General features: G+C 44.2%; 1 protein-coding gene across 7 annotated transcripts in view; it reads right to left on the bottom strand.

Annotated features, from left to right (window-relative positions):
• The window catches only part of fgfr2 (fibroblast growth factor receptor 2), a 38,660-nt gene that overhangs the window by 5,764 nt on the left and 18,582 nt on the right, over window positions 1-14,314 (bottom strand). For 4 of the 7 annotated variants that reach the window (XM_040034460.1, XM_040034461.1, XM_040034466.1 and 1 more), the window contains 8 exons: window positions 10,307-10,497; window positions 9,070-9,214; window positions 7,156-7,355; window positions 5,518-5,657; window positions 3,386-3,507; window positions 2,443-2,553; window positions 1,600-1,790; window positions 831-953 (listed from right to left, as the gene is read on the bottom strand). In XM_040034460.1, coding sequence (XP_039890394.1) covers window positions 831-953; window positions 1,600-1,790; window positions 2,443-2,553; window positions 3,386-3,507; window positions 5,518-5,657; window positions 7,156-7,355; window positions 9,070-9,214; window positions 10,307-10,497 — 1,223 coding nt within the window. Of the gene's footprint in view, window positions 1-830; window positions 954-1,599; window positions 1,791-2,442; window positions 2,554-3,385; window positions 3,508-5,517; window positions 5,658-7,155; window positions 7,356-9,069; window positions 9,215-9,885; window positions 10,025-10,306; window positions 10,498-14,314 lie in introns of all 7 variants that reach the window. The other 3 variants (XM_040034462.1, XM_040034465.1, XM_040034464.1) reach the window with 3 other exon arrangements.

The raw sequence follows: 14,314 nt of genomic DNA, 5'->3' as shown, positions 1-14,314 counted from the left end.
GATAAACAGGGTCACGGATAAAGAAGAGTTTATCACTGTAGCATTGAAACACTTGCCGGGAAGCTAAGCGTAGCTGACAAGGCGACCTTGGTGAGTATATATTATCATTCAGACACTAAATAGGTATTCTTTAGTTACAGATGCTGTGGTGGGCAGCAAGTTAAATACACAAAATCTGAATTTGCTGTAGTTTTCATTCATTCCATAAAGAATTATGAAGCAATTCAATAAAAGGCTGATGTAAAGTGTCCCATTCCTGTCAGACCAATGAAGATTAACAGAAATATTAAAAAAATGCAGCACTACAATGATGCCTCTGTCTTTATTGGTCCCGTTTCAATCATTGTCGCATTTGCTTGCCCTAATCTTCGTCACCATCAACATCATCGAATATTGTTGTTGTTGTCAGCTAGTTCTCAGCGTGATTGTGCATGCGATGAAAAGGCAATCATGCATATGAAATGAGGATGCGCAGGCAACAACGTTCTGCGGTGGGAAAGAAAGACACCACTGGGCCGCTATGGAGATGTCAATTACGGCTAAGCTGCTGCTCCCTCCCCTCTCGCTCGGTCTCTTTTCTGGGCTAATTGTATAAGTGTCGATGAAACCAAAAGAACAAGAGACTGAGGGGTAAACAGGCAGAGTCTCCAGAAGCACTAGATTCACAGGCCGCCTGGGAACCTGCAGCTTTTGCCAAGACACCAGCGGAGGAAACGGAGTGAAACAGAAAGATGAGGGAAGGGAAGGAACTGGAGCAAAAGGAGAGGAGGGTGAACTCATCCCCCGCTGAAGCTCTCCAAAAAGCATCCGCTGACACGCAGAGTACTTACATTGGTCGTCTTTTTATAGTAGTCGATGTTGTGGACATCCCTGGCCAGGCCGAAGTCGGCGATCTTCATGATGTTGCTCTCTGTGACCAGGACGTTCCTCGCTGCCAGGTCTCTGTGTATACACTGAGATGTGGATTGAGAAAAGAGGGGGGAGGGAGAAGACGAGAATAAGACAATTACCTCATTCTGTAAATAAATCAACTTGGAAACAGGTGCATACTTTATTTGGGATGGTGTTAAAGTGTCTGCGGTGCATGAAATCATCCAGAAATCTCCTGCACAAAGGGAGTGCTGGACTGAATAACACGACGCCACATCGACTACACAGTCTTCAACAAGCCTGGATCAGTAAAGATTCCTCGCATACCTTGACACATGTATGGTTGTACATATGCACTTTAGCGTGTGCGTGCGTGTGAGGCAGCGTGCTCTGTCACATTCCAACAGTTAGAGGGAGCGTAATGCTGCTTTCGGCCAACATGGCTGCACCCCTATTGTGAAAACTTAACAATTCTTCTACACAGAGGGGCTTTTGTAGTGGAATGAGAGACAATGTAGGGATTTGGGCAGAGAGGCGGGGTAAGAGTTGTGTTTTTAGGAGACAGTATTCCCACAGTGAAGCACATACAAGCTTCTACGTAAAACCTTTGTGGATACAGCACATCAAACCCTCTGTGTGCTGGCACCGAGATCTGTTTTGGCAACCAGCAAGCGTGCGATCGATATGAGAACAGGGCATTGTCTGTGTCTGTGCGTGTCCTCTCCTTACCTTCTGCGATGCTAGGTACTCCATGCCCCGCGCCACCTGATAAGTGCAGGAGACCAGATCTTTGAACGTGAGCTGTTCGTCTGAGACACGGGCGATGTCGTAGGAGTATTCCATGCCGGGTGGCCGGCGGGCTCGGAGGTACTCCCTGAGGTTACCTTTGGAGGCGTACTCGACTATGACATAGAGGGGGCCTGCACAAGAGACGGAGCCAAACAAGTGTTTGAACTTGAATTATTCCCTTTGAAACAAAGTGACAAAATTCAGAGTGAATTTTAATGAAAAACAGAACATTCAGATCATAAAACCACCGCTTGCTTCATGGAAATTTCTGCTCAAAAACAGTTGAGAAGGGCTGTGTGAGAAACGGCATTAAAGCAGCCAGTCTGTGCAGAGCTGCATTTCAACAGTTATGTGCATTTCCAAAACTCAGAATAGCCAATTCTTTTTCTTCTTTTCCTTTTCACAGTAATTGCTCCAAACACAAATTTGCATATGAATAGACGATTCCTGTTGCTTTGCATGCAGCTGAACAGCCCGTGTGCACAGAAAGGGACTACGCTCACTGAAGAGCAAACCACTGACTATCATGTGATGACAATGTAGCTTTTTATCATCTTTTTTAGTGACAGTTATACTGGAAACCTCAAAGACTTTAACATTGTCCCCTGAGACTAACTAAGCAGAGTAAGCCAGTGGGTTTTTAGTATTGTTTTCATGGGGACTCAACAAGTGTGCTTAAGGGCACTAAAGGGTCCTGTGGCAAACCTTTATGGCATTGTACAGAAAATCAGCAAACTCATCTGCATATGCATGCACACTGATTCTCACAATCAATGCACTCACCATCTTGTGTACAGGCCCCCAAAAGGTTAATGATGTTCTTATGTTTGCCGATCATCTTCATCATCTCCATCTCTGACACCAGGTCAGACAGGTCTTTCTCGGTGGCGTCATCTAACAGGCAAACGAAGTCATCATATTAAAGGTTGCCAAGAGAAGGTCTGAAAAACACACACCCCATATTCCAAACGCCCCTTTAACCCTTTGGCTCAGGACTAAGGAGCTGTCCCTTTAGACAGCACCCTGTTTTTTAGGTGCGTCTGATTAAGTGCGGATGACAGACAATGTCGGCTCGAGTTACAGCAGCGAGGGAAGCTCCCCACAATGACTACAGAGGCATCCTTTCAGCACCAGGGCAAGGGAGGAGAAGGAATTAAAGACGTTCAATCTGGATTCATTATCTGCTGCACAGGCTCCTTTTGTCATGGAACTGATTGAGCAAGTGGAGATATCCCAATAGCCAGACTGGCATTGCCTGCATTCCACTGCACCATTACCGTATCTGGAGTCGTTTTAAAAAAGCAGACGTATACTGTCGAGGTCGGCCCAATAGCCTGCTGCCATGTCTGATCTCACCGTACCCCGCAACCTCAAACCAACCCAGTGCCCCCTCCTCCTGTTTTCATTAATCTCAGCAGTGCTGCTAGTGTGACTTACTTCTTTGTGTGGGTGCTGACTGAGCTCCAGCCAGCTGCTGCTCTGGGGTCAGGTATGTAACCGCACCCTAACCCTTACCTTCCCAACCTGCATCCCTCTAGCTGTCACTCAGCAACCACCAATAACGAATAATAACGACAGCCCCAGGCTCCACCACGCACCTTTAGTGAACCCTCACTGGAGCATAAATCACCTATAAAATGTTCTCACCTTGCTCAGAAGACACAATGAAGTAAGTGTACATCTTATCCCCGCGGTCTGACACACAACGCTACTGAGACTCACTTACCTTTCAGCATCTTGACTGCAACAGTTACAGCCTCCTTGGGTTTGTCCTTATCGATGCCCAGGGCCTCTGCCATTACGACTTGGCCAAAACAACCCTCACCAAGGGGTTTGCCCAGGGTCAACCTGCAGCCACAGAAGGAGAAGCAAGAAGGAAAAATAGACAGGAAGCTGATTAGCTGCAGAAAGGGAGACAAATGCATGAGGCTGATTTGTGTGCACTGACTCACCCACAGTGCTGCAGTAAACAGGTTAGAGTGTGGGAGAGAGGGTTAATGAAACCTGGCACAGAACCAGCTTGTCAACCTCACCCTATCGGTTTTGGGTTTTTTTCTCTAGACTGCTACGTTTAAATCAGATTGTGTCTGTGTGAGTGTTTTATTGGCACAGCGACCGCAGCCTCTGCCAGAGCAGTAGGTAGGAAGGCAGACGTGGCTACGATAATCGTCTGATAAAGTCAGGGAGAGCACTAATTTCCAAACTGTTTACCCTCTCTTGGCATGTTTCAATATACACTCTTCTCAAGTCATTACACAGAGCCTACTTTAGCCTTAAAACATTGGCCTCAGAAGGATGGAATTCTTCCTTTAGTTTGCCTTACAGGTGCATGTTTCAAAATCTGGTGTTAAATTTAACGTCCAAACTCTATTACACTGATTTATCAATCAGGGGGAGAAATTCTTACACAGGCTCTTTCATAACTTTGCATCAGAGCTGCAGCACCAATCAGACCACTGAGCTGGTAGTGTAGCCTCCTGTCTGTTATTTGATTGACAGTAGAGGCCCTTACCTTAAGGCTCAGTGTACAGGCTATGTAAATATTCAAACTGGGACATGAAAAAAGCCTGTGGCCCTTATGTAGTAACACAATCCTCTGTCTGTCCACACTCAATGACAACCAGTCTGTCTTTCCAGCCACACATAATCAATGTTATTTTTCCTGCACACAAACTGCAAACGTTAGCATTCCCAAGCCTTCTGCAAGCCCAACGTGATCCCTCGGGCGGTAGGATGGCAAGCAAGGAATAAAGACTCAAACAGAGGCATGCATTTATTCAACCCAGACAAAACAACTATGGTTGCTTCATCTATTAAAAAAAGCAAACCTCAGCAGAATGCCATTCAGCAGCACACACTCACAAAGTCTAATATGACATCAGAAATGTTTTTCCCCCACTGATGACTGGTGCTAAAATTTTTTATTTATGATCCAAGTTCTGTTTTTTTAACAACTCATTTTAACAAAAGACGGGCCTCCTGTCAGACTAACAGCTTTGGATTTTCATTTTTCGTTTCAAAACGCAAGGCCTCAAGACAGCTTTAAACTGCTCTAACCTTTGCTGTCCTTTTAAATCCACCCTAAAGCTTATCACTGGCTGTAGTTACTGTGACTAACCGAAACCTCAGCGGTGCTAATTCCTCTGGTATGAAACCGAGCAAACACTCCTAGCCCAAACATGCAGATGAAAGCTGTGAATGCTAACCACTAATTAGCACAGCTTCGCTCCTTCCCAACAGAAGCATGTGTGTGTGTCACTACGGGTGAGCGAGAGTGTGACGTAGCAGTCGTTGTAATGATGAGGCGGTGTGCAGCGTGCCAAGTTCAGGTCATTTTACTAAAGCACCAACAGATGAGCCAGCAGCCCTTTATCTCAGTTACCACAACTGTGCTTTAACAGTTAGTCATTAAAGTCTGCACTCTTCACCTATAAAAATGATTAATCTGATCATTTAGCAGGTGAGATCAAATCAGATAGAGGCTCAAAGACGGCCCCAAAAAATTATTATGCATACCATCAAACAGTTAATGCACACAGGCTCTGAATCCTTAGTGTTTTTCTGAATACCCCCTTTCAAAAGAAAGCAGGACTGGGTAGCAGATCAGCATTTTCAGGTGTTTTTTGGTTTATGCAGGAGCTGAATTTGATTTACATAATTGTCTATTTGGCATTTTGTAAAGTGGTGAGACATGCAAATAAGAACAGGGAGTTCTTATTTGCGTGACACGAGCCTAATCTCAAATTCTTTTCTGAGGGAAAAAATAATCAGTTATGGTTTTCCTTTCTTCGGGGTACAAAAACACCAGTAAGTAGGAAGGATAATGTCTGTGACAGGAAAAGGAAGAATATTTCTCACCTGTCTCTAGAAAACTCCCACCGCGGATCCTCAGGAAGGTCGTACTCTGGGATTGGCTCATCGTGTGCAGAGCTCCGCCGTGTCGTGATGCGCACCAGAGGCGTGCTAGAGTTCATGGAAGAACTCGAGTCTGCTGAGACCTGCAGGATGAAAGGGGATTGGCTGATCACCGCGGTCTGGATTCACAGATCAGTTAGAGCTCCGAGGCATCACTAGAGGAGTAATTGAGGCATGTACGACTGACTACTTTATTTACAAAATAACAACATTGCTGGGAACTCTGGCGCGTAAGCACAAGTAGTATATTTGGGAATTCCACATTTAAGGCTTTGGTATTACGATAAAGTCGTTCCCAGAGCCGGAGATTACATTTCAACGATGATTAATTGAGCAGCAACAATAATTTTGATAAATATGTGTTAAATGCTCAGCTTCACCACCATCTCCAGGGCTCATCTCTCCTCCCTCCAGCCTAACCTTACCTTGACACAGGAATCAGTCTCTCTGCAGAATGTAATCCAACACTTTTTGTACCTTTTGGTTTTCCTTTGAGGGAAAACTGTGGCTCATACACAGGGTAAAAAAAGAAAAGGGGAAAAAAAGAAAAACTGTGGCTGCAGTTTCAGGCAGCAGTGCTAACTTGTACAAAAATGCACGCCACCTAAATGAGATCTGGAAGTAGATTCTTTAAGATACCACATCAGTTGTAATCTTTGTGTTATTTACAAGTGTATCAACCATGTATGAAAGCCCTGAGAGGCATGTGAGAAAGAAACAAAACTGATTACTGCATTTTTTATCTCAAGTCTTTGCGAGCTCTGTTGCTCTTTATACGACATGGCCTTACTTTGGTCTTTTAAAAGAAATGGTTATCATAAAAAGACAAAAATAGCATGTTTTTTTGTTTGTTTGTTTAAATTGTGGCAACACCTTCATTAGGAGAGAAAACTATGTAGCTCAGATTGTGCCCCAATGTTTTTTCCCCTCACCTCTCATTATTTGCTATGCAGCTTTTATTTTTTCAGCATTACTCTATATCAGGGGTTGTCAAAGGTACAGCTGACAAAAACGATCCCATTTGGCCCCTTGGACTAGAAGCGTGAAAACTGCAAAGAAAGGGTCCCAAATTTGGGGACTTTTTACTGCTTATTTATTTATTTTAGTGGAGAAGCATTGTGTGTTGCAAGGTTAAGTTTATGCAAGCCAGAGGTTGGAGTCCTCATTAGTTTTATGACGTTCTTACTGACAAAGAAATAACCCCTGGCCTGCTGGACCACACCAAAGAAAGGTGGTCAACGCAATGAGCCATGCTGACACATTTACTTGACTTGCAGCATGAGTGTTTCTTTGTAATGCAGTAAAGTGACTGAATGTGGAAAAAAAAAGTGCATTATTATAGTTCGATTTGTAAAAGAACCAGTAATTAAAAGTTTATTTAATAGATTATTATGCATTGGCTGTGCATATCCAACCCACTGGAGATTAAACTGCCCTGTAAGATAAGTTTGATACCCCCAGTTAAAACAACTATATCATCTAGACTGTCTATTATTATGTTTTGTGTTTTCAGCATGTATGCAATGTGTGTTATTCTCCTCTAGAGGTGTAAGATGCCTTTAGAACTCTTTATCTACTTTCTGTTACCTGGCGGCGCAGGGGGATCTGCTTGGTCAGTTTGTGAACCGCTGGCTGGCCACCAAAGTCGGGCTTCTTTGCAGTGTTCCTCATGCGGCACACCACCACAATGCCCACCATGCAGGCAATGAGGAAGACGCCCGCGCAGTATATTGCGATCTCCACGTAGTCTGGGGAAATGGACTCAGGAGTTTTCTCAAGGGCTGAGGAAAACAGAGAAATGGCAGCGAGGGTGAGGTCAGGCGAAGAAGGTTAAAGGAACACTCTCTAGGATTGCTCACATACGTGCTCTCCATTTGCACAGACAAACACTGGTATCAGACAGACAAACACAGAGACAGATGCTCTGGAGGTGACTCATGTATAAATGTAATCACCATCAACGAACTATCTAAACAAAAATTATTTTGTTGCATATCCTCTCCTCTCTATTTTTCCCAGCATTCCTAGTTAAAAAAAACAAACAAAAAAAGTCTAGAAACTCCGTACAGGGCTTAACAGTCTAAACAGACAATTAAATCTTGACTCAGCCAGTCCAACCGGGCCTGCATCTGTCTGCATTCTGTGCTAATGTTGGAGACACGCGAGCACAAACCCACACCCACAAACGGTGGAACAATGCACGCTTCACTTCAGATTGCAAAAGGGAAAGCGCTGTCCTATGTGGTTGCGTATCGCCTGAACTTCCTGTCAGAAATGGTCTTAGTTTATATTTGAGTGTGTGTGTGTACACTATAGAAACAGACTGTTCCATAATGCATAGCCTCCAGACCACAAACAAGGCTTTTGTACAGTACAGCCAACCAAACTGCCTTTCAGCCAGCTGGAGGTGAAGCTACTGTACATGTAGGAACCTTTCTTCAGCCTACTTTGTATCTGCTGGTCCAAAAACCACAGCGCACACACACACACACTCACACACAGAGGAGTTACAGCCTTAAAGGCGCCAGCCGTGCAGATAGAGCACATTGAGTGTAATAAATATTGCATATTACTCCCAGAGGAAATAGCCTGCTTGTGATCATTATGCGGTATTGTTTACAGACAAAACCCAAACTATTATCTTGTTACAGCCTTAATGATGGTTTAATACTGGCTGTCTGTTGAGGGCTGCCGACAGCCAGCTACTCTCAGTCACATTTAATGCCCACTGTACTTTTTGAAAGGAACTTGAGCATCAATAAATCACCCGTTTAGCCTGGAACGAACTCGTCGATGAGTTTTACGTTTCTCATCCTTTGGCATGTGTAATTACAGCCCGGACATTCAGCAATGGACAAAAATAGAGGATTAAAAAAAAAGGATGTTGATAAATGACGACGCACACAAACATAAGACATTCACTGTGCAGAAGTTGAAAGCTTTGGCTCTGATAATTGAGAAAGTCAAGCCAACGTGAAGCGAGTGTTGAGCTTTAACTTTCAACCTTTATTTCAGGGAGAAATAAGGGTTTTTAAAAGATTCCAATTATCAGAGCCAGAAGGGGGTAAAGTACAGCTTGAGGCATAAGGGGGAAAAATGCTATTTTTGTGGCACTCAAAGACTTTCCCCGAGAAGCAGGAGACAAACAAGAGCGACAGAAGAAAGGCAAACCTTCCCCACGTTTTGGAGTCTACAGATACTTGAACTGTTGCTGGAGCACACCAAACCACCCTGTCATCTGCTGTGAGCATTCAGCAGCTCACCAGTCCATATCATATTATAGAATACAAGCTCTCCCTGCTTTTTGCAGTGCATTGTCTTGGATGATGGCCGCGCTGGCTCCTAGCCATAATCTGCTATTTGAGTTGTGTGAATTAAGACTCCAGAGGGAGGATTTGCCTTCCAGAGAGATAATTGAAATGACACAATCCAATCATTTTGGAGAAGAATGAGAGCGGAAAAGAGAAACAGAAGATAGTACATGGGTGTATATACCTGGAAGCACCGTCAACCAAGCAGTGTGATAGGAGATCCCAATAGAATTACCCGCCAAGCACGTATACTCCCCAGCATCTTCAAATGTTACATTGGGCAAGTAGAGAACTTCTATCTCCTTATCTGTGGTGTTAACACCTGCAGTCTGGAAGAGGAGGAGGAAAAGAGGGAAGGTGAAAGTAGAAGAGTCAAAGAGAGAAATAAGGACGGAGAGAGAAAGAGAAAAAAATGAGACCCCACAGCACCAAAAGAGAAATCAGAGGAGCTGGATAGTATCCATCGTTGCAGTTCCATCTAGAGGAAAGGATGTTGGGAACACTCGGGGCTGGAGAGGACAAGGGGACACAGATGGAACCCAATATGCCACCAAATACATGAGGAAAACAGAACAAGTGCACCAGAAACAAATACCCAAAAGGTTCCCATCACCCACAGAACCTGCTAAGAAAAGGCAAGTCTAAACCACACATTAGACACATGCACAACACAGAGCGAGCATGGAGAACACTGCAACACCATGCATCACCTTGACACAGCTCGCACAGAGAAAAGATGCTAGCTGTGTCAATTTTGATGTCTAGGTGTGCGGGCTCGTCCAGTGCTTCCATGGTCTCACCATTCCCAGGTAATGACGGGAGGTGGGGGAACAGCTATTACACAAGGGCGCAACATAAAGGGGGAAAACGGACTGTGATACCAGGACAACCAAGGGACCACCAGCAGGACCACCACAGCACAGCAAGTCAGGATCGAAGCCTATGAAACCACACCGGAAGGTAGGGAGGGAGTGTAGGTGAGTCAGGTCTCATAGGTTACCTGTGATGACAGTCAGCCAGCCCGACTGGCTGACCTCGCCTATATAATTGGAGGCTTTACAGATATATTCTCCAGCATCTTCTTCTGTCACGTTGGTGAGTGTGAGCACTTCCACGTCTGAGCTGTTAATGCCTGAACGCTGCAATCCACATACACACACATTCTTAGACACGCACATCAAATGAATGAGCAGAATTAGTCAAACATCACGACTACAGCTACTGCATATGGATCTGCAGGAGAGAGGAGAAAGCAGGAATCCCCACGGATAAAGCCTGGCACTTCATCAGGGGAAAAACAGAGTTAGTTCCTTATATGACTGCTGACATTCACCTGGAGTCACTGGCAGAACGCCACAACGGAGGGAAGGATTTTTCTTTACGCAGAAATAAAATCTAAAAGGGGAAGTGAGGCGACGTACCTTTAACACTCTGACATAGGGGTGTCCATCTATGCCGTAGCGGCTGCCGTTTTGAGTGATATGTTTTAGCCACTGGATGTGAGGTTGCGCATCACTGTAGACCTTGCAAACGAAACGGGCATCCTCTCCTACGTGGACAGTGGTGTTGGCCGGGAGGCCGGCCTGAAGAATAGGCCGATGAGGAGACCGCTCTGTTGAGAGAGAAGACAATTAGAACGTGTCTAAATGCCTGCCACTTCTCTTTAAGAGTCTCGTAGTTAAATCTGATGTTTAAGAATGTGAACGTTGATTTGTGCTTTATGCACTGTGAGTGTGAATGGTTTTTCCGAGCAGCCCAGGCAGGTATAATCATGGTGATCCCGATGTGTAAATCTAAGAAGCTCTTGAAAGCCACAAACAAAACAAAGAGGAGTATCTAGCTCCAGTAAACAGAAATCAGGTAGAGGAGGACTTTTATAAATCGAGGCGCACATTGGGGGTTAACCTAAACTATGTGCCCGTCTCGGAAAGCGGAATATCTTCATAGCGCCCTCACAGCTCGACTTATCTGCATTCTTTTACAAGCAAACATTTGCCCAGAGCGAGACCTGTGGAACAATGCCCCCTTTCAAACACCACCGCTATGAGGAGCCCACCAACCCCCACACTGACAGCAACCACCCGCTGCCACTAAACTCTCACACACGCACAAAGTGACATCACCGAGCCCGGGGCGCCGCAGCGCCTTTCCAAAACAAAGCCTGAAGGTAACTGTAGTGAATACGTTTGTGCCCGTGTATGTATACGTGTCGGGGTTCGTCACGGGGGATGGTCAGAGCGTGGAGGCTGGGAATTAGAGAGAAAGAGGGGGGAAAAGGGGGGGGGAATAATTAGCAGGGTGAAAGGAAGGAAAGACGAGGGATCGACAGATGGATAGTGCAGAACCTAAGAGGTAGAGACTTCTTCCATATGTCTGCATTTGTCTCCACGCTCCACCTTTTTGACATCTGTCAGATCAGATCAATCCCACCCCTTATTCCTCCCTCCTCCCCTCTACACATTCCTAGAGCACGTCTTGTTTATTGTCTCTCTTTATTTGCCCCCATTTTCTCTCCTCTCCCATACTTCACGAGCCTCCGCACCCTCTCGATCTTTACAAAACAGGGAGAGGTGATCGACTTGAATTTCGTGCTCTCTTTGTAAAACATACCGAACAGCATTTTATGAGGCAATTTTCTTTTTAAAGAACTTTAAAACCATTTCAAAATGTGAAACAATCACACGCAGAGGAACATGTTGGCAAGTCAAAGGACTTTTTCCTTTTCTTTTTTTCTTTAAATGAACTTGAAACTTTATTATAGCTGTGCCAATTCTGGCTGGAGCATTTAGAGCTGCATAGCTGACTACTTAGACTAAATGACAGAATATGTGGTGGTGTGAGAAAAATAGGCCACGTAATGATTTGGGAGAAACCCGCAAACAATAAAAGGCTGTGGAGCTTTTCTTTCTTAAATTAGAAAAAGGAATATCACGTGTGTGTGTGTGTGTGTGCGTGTGCGTGTGCGCGCGCGCGCGTGCAAACTCTTAGATCTGATGTTGTGAGGACACAAGTCTGTTCATGCTGTCACATGGAGGAGATTTGGTTTTGGGAAGTTCCCATAGCATAAATCAAAGATTTAGCATGAAAGGTCAGTTTAAGTTTAGAATAAGGTTAGGGTGAGAGTTAGGGAGGTAGTAGTTATGGTCAAGTCTCCAGTAAATGAACACAAGGGATGGGAAAGTGTGTAACGCGTGGTTATGGGTCTAGAAGTTTCCCCATTGAACTTGTACAAGAACTTAAAGGAAGGAAGCAGAAGACATACTTGGAAAAAACTCCAGTAAGCAACAGAAAAATAGGCCAAAGTTAAGGTTTCTCTGTATCAAAACAAACGAAGAAGCAAACCCCGTATTAATTTTTAATGTGTTGTTGTTACCAGGGTCACAGCAAGGAGATGGCATTCCATCGTGTCCCGTTCAAGTCTGATGAACTTTGGGTGCTGGGTGGCTTGGCACACAGTGACCTGAAGGTCAGGGAGGGGCTTAGGAAAAACACAGCACAGCACAGGAGGACACAGGGCTACCCACAAAATGTCACATAGCCACCCCGATCTCTTAACTCCTCATTTCTCCACTTGCCATGGCTGTCACTTTGCAACCCTTTCTCCAAAGCCCAGCTTGAACCAGAGCAAACTGGCTGCTTTTGGTTTTAATAGCTGATCATGCAGGTCATTTGGACAAAAAAAAAAAAAAAAAAGGACAGATAAGAGCAGCATTTTCTGTCCCTGCTTCCCTTCCCTTCCTTTTCTCTCTTTCTCCCCCTCTCTCCATTCTGTCCAACCAGCTATAATGGAGTAAAATGAAGCAAGAGGTTGCAGGGGGCAGTGGCTGTGGAGCCAGACATGGAGGGGGTTTACTGCTCTGCAATAAAACAGAACAAAAACAGAAATATGCAGTCTGAAGGAGAGCTTGAGCTAAGTGCAGAGCGAAGCAGAGCAGGGGGCCTTAGTTGGGGAGCATTTGCGCCCGTGTGTCGACCTCCACATGTTTGTGTGCCTGTATGTTCACTTTTGTGCTAAAACCCTCAGGTATTTGATCTAAATCTGATACAGTGAAAATAATACTCATCATTACCATGGAGGCACTAATAAAAAGAGCGTGCAATTACAGCATGACTGCTAAAGATTAGTGACAGAGCTAGAACCATAAACTACAAATGCATGAGTGTAGCACCCTAAATTTTCTTCAGTGAAACAAGCAGCTGCAGCTTCATGTCCATTCTGATTATTTGTGGTTTACTGACTAGGCTGTAGAAGAATTACTATGTCAGATAAATTATGATGCGCAGCAAAGGCCAAAGGAGAACTGGTTCAAATCCAATTTAAGAGCAAAGTTGGTGTGCGCGCTTGCACAAGCACACAGGCTTACATTATCTACTATCTTTATCCCACTCCCCTTGTTGTCCGCACAATCGATTTTGCAAAACGAGCAGAAAAACAGTCTTTGCTGTCTTACTCCAAAGGTCAGAAAAGGGGGTTGACTGAGGTGGATCTGAACCCTGTGATACTGCTCAGCCAGCATTCTGTTGTCTCAGAGTCTAGATGATAAAATCATTCACAAATCTTTTTACTGACTTGTAAGTTGTACTAAATGACAAGAATTTGACATTTCATGACATCATCAGGGGCCAATTTGTAAGAAACATGAGTAGGTTCAACATTTTTTTCTTGCAATTTGCATTAAACTATCCTTTAAATAGACACTAAACATTTGTTTTAGCTCGTTGGGACTGACATATCAAGACAAATTACAAAAACAACCTATTTTATCTTATCTGGACAGCATCAAATCACAACAGCAGTTGTGGCAAGACACTAAATTCCCTACAATACAGGGGAAACCCCAATTACAACACAAGTACAACCTGAACTTTATCTGAATTTATAACCAGGAAATTAGACTTCATATTTTTAAGATATTCCTGCAGTTTAACTAAGTGGTGTGTGTCATCTGGCTTCACCTAGACACAAAGATGGGTATCGTCTGCACAGAAATGAAAATGTATGCTATGCTATCAAACGATGCTGCCTTAGGGAAGCATGTATAATGTAAACAGAACTGGTCCTAGTACAGAACCCTGTGGAACTCCATAATTAACTTTAGTGTTTGAAGAGGGCTCTCCAGTTACATGAACAAACTGGATTTTATTAGACATGATTTAAACCACTGCAGCGCAGTACAAAATACTGTGGTGAACGGTATCAAACTCTGCACTGAGGTATAGCAAGACAAGCACAGAGATGAGTCCACTGTCAGAGGCCATAAGAAGATCATTTGTAACCTTCACTAAAGCTGTTTCTGTGCTGTGATGGGCTCTGAAACCTGACTAAAACACTTCAAATAAGCCTTTCCTCTGCAGATAATCAATTAGCTGTTTTACAACTACTCTTTCAAGATTCTTCAGAATCAAGAAAGAATTATCAAAGCAGCTGT

This window comes from Simochromis diagramma, unplaced genomic scaffold (assembly GCF_900408965.1).
Source record: "Simochromis diagramma unplaced genomic scaffold, fSimDia1.1 OVJJ01000481.1, whole genome shotgun sequence".
In the NCBI taxonomy this organism is placed as follows: domain Eukaryota; kingdom Metazoa; phylum Chordata; class Actinopteri; order Cichliformes; family Cichlidae; genus Simochromis; species Simochromis diagramma.
This window is presented reverse-complemented; position numbering and strand designations above follow the sequence as displayed.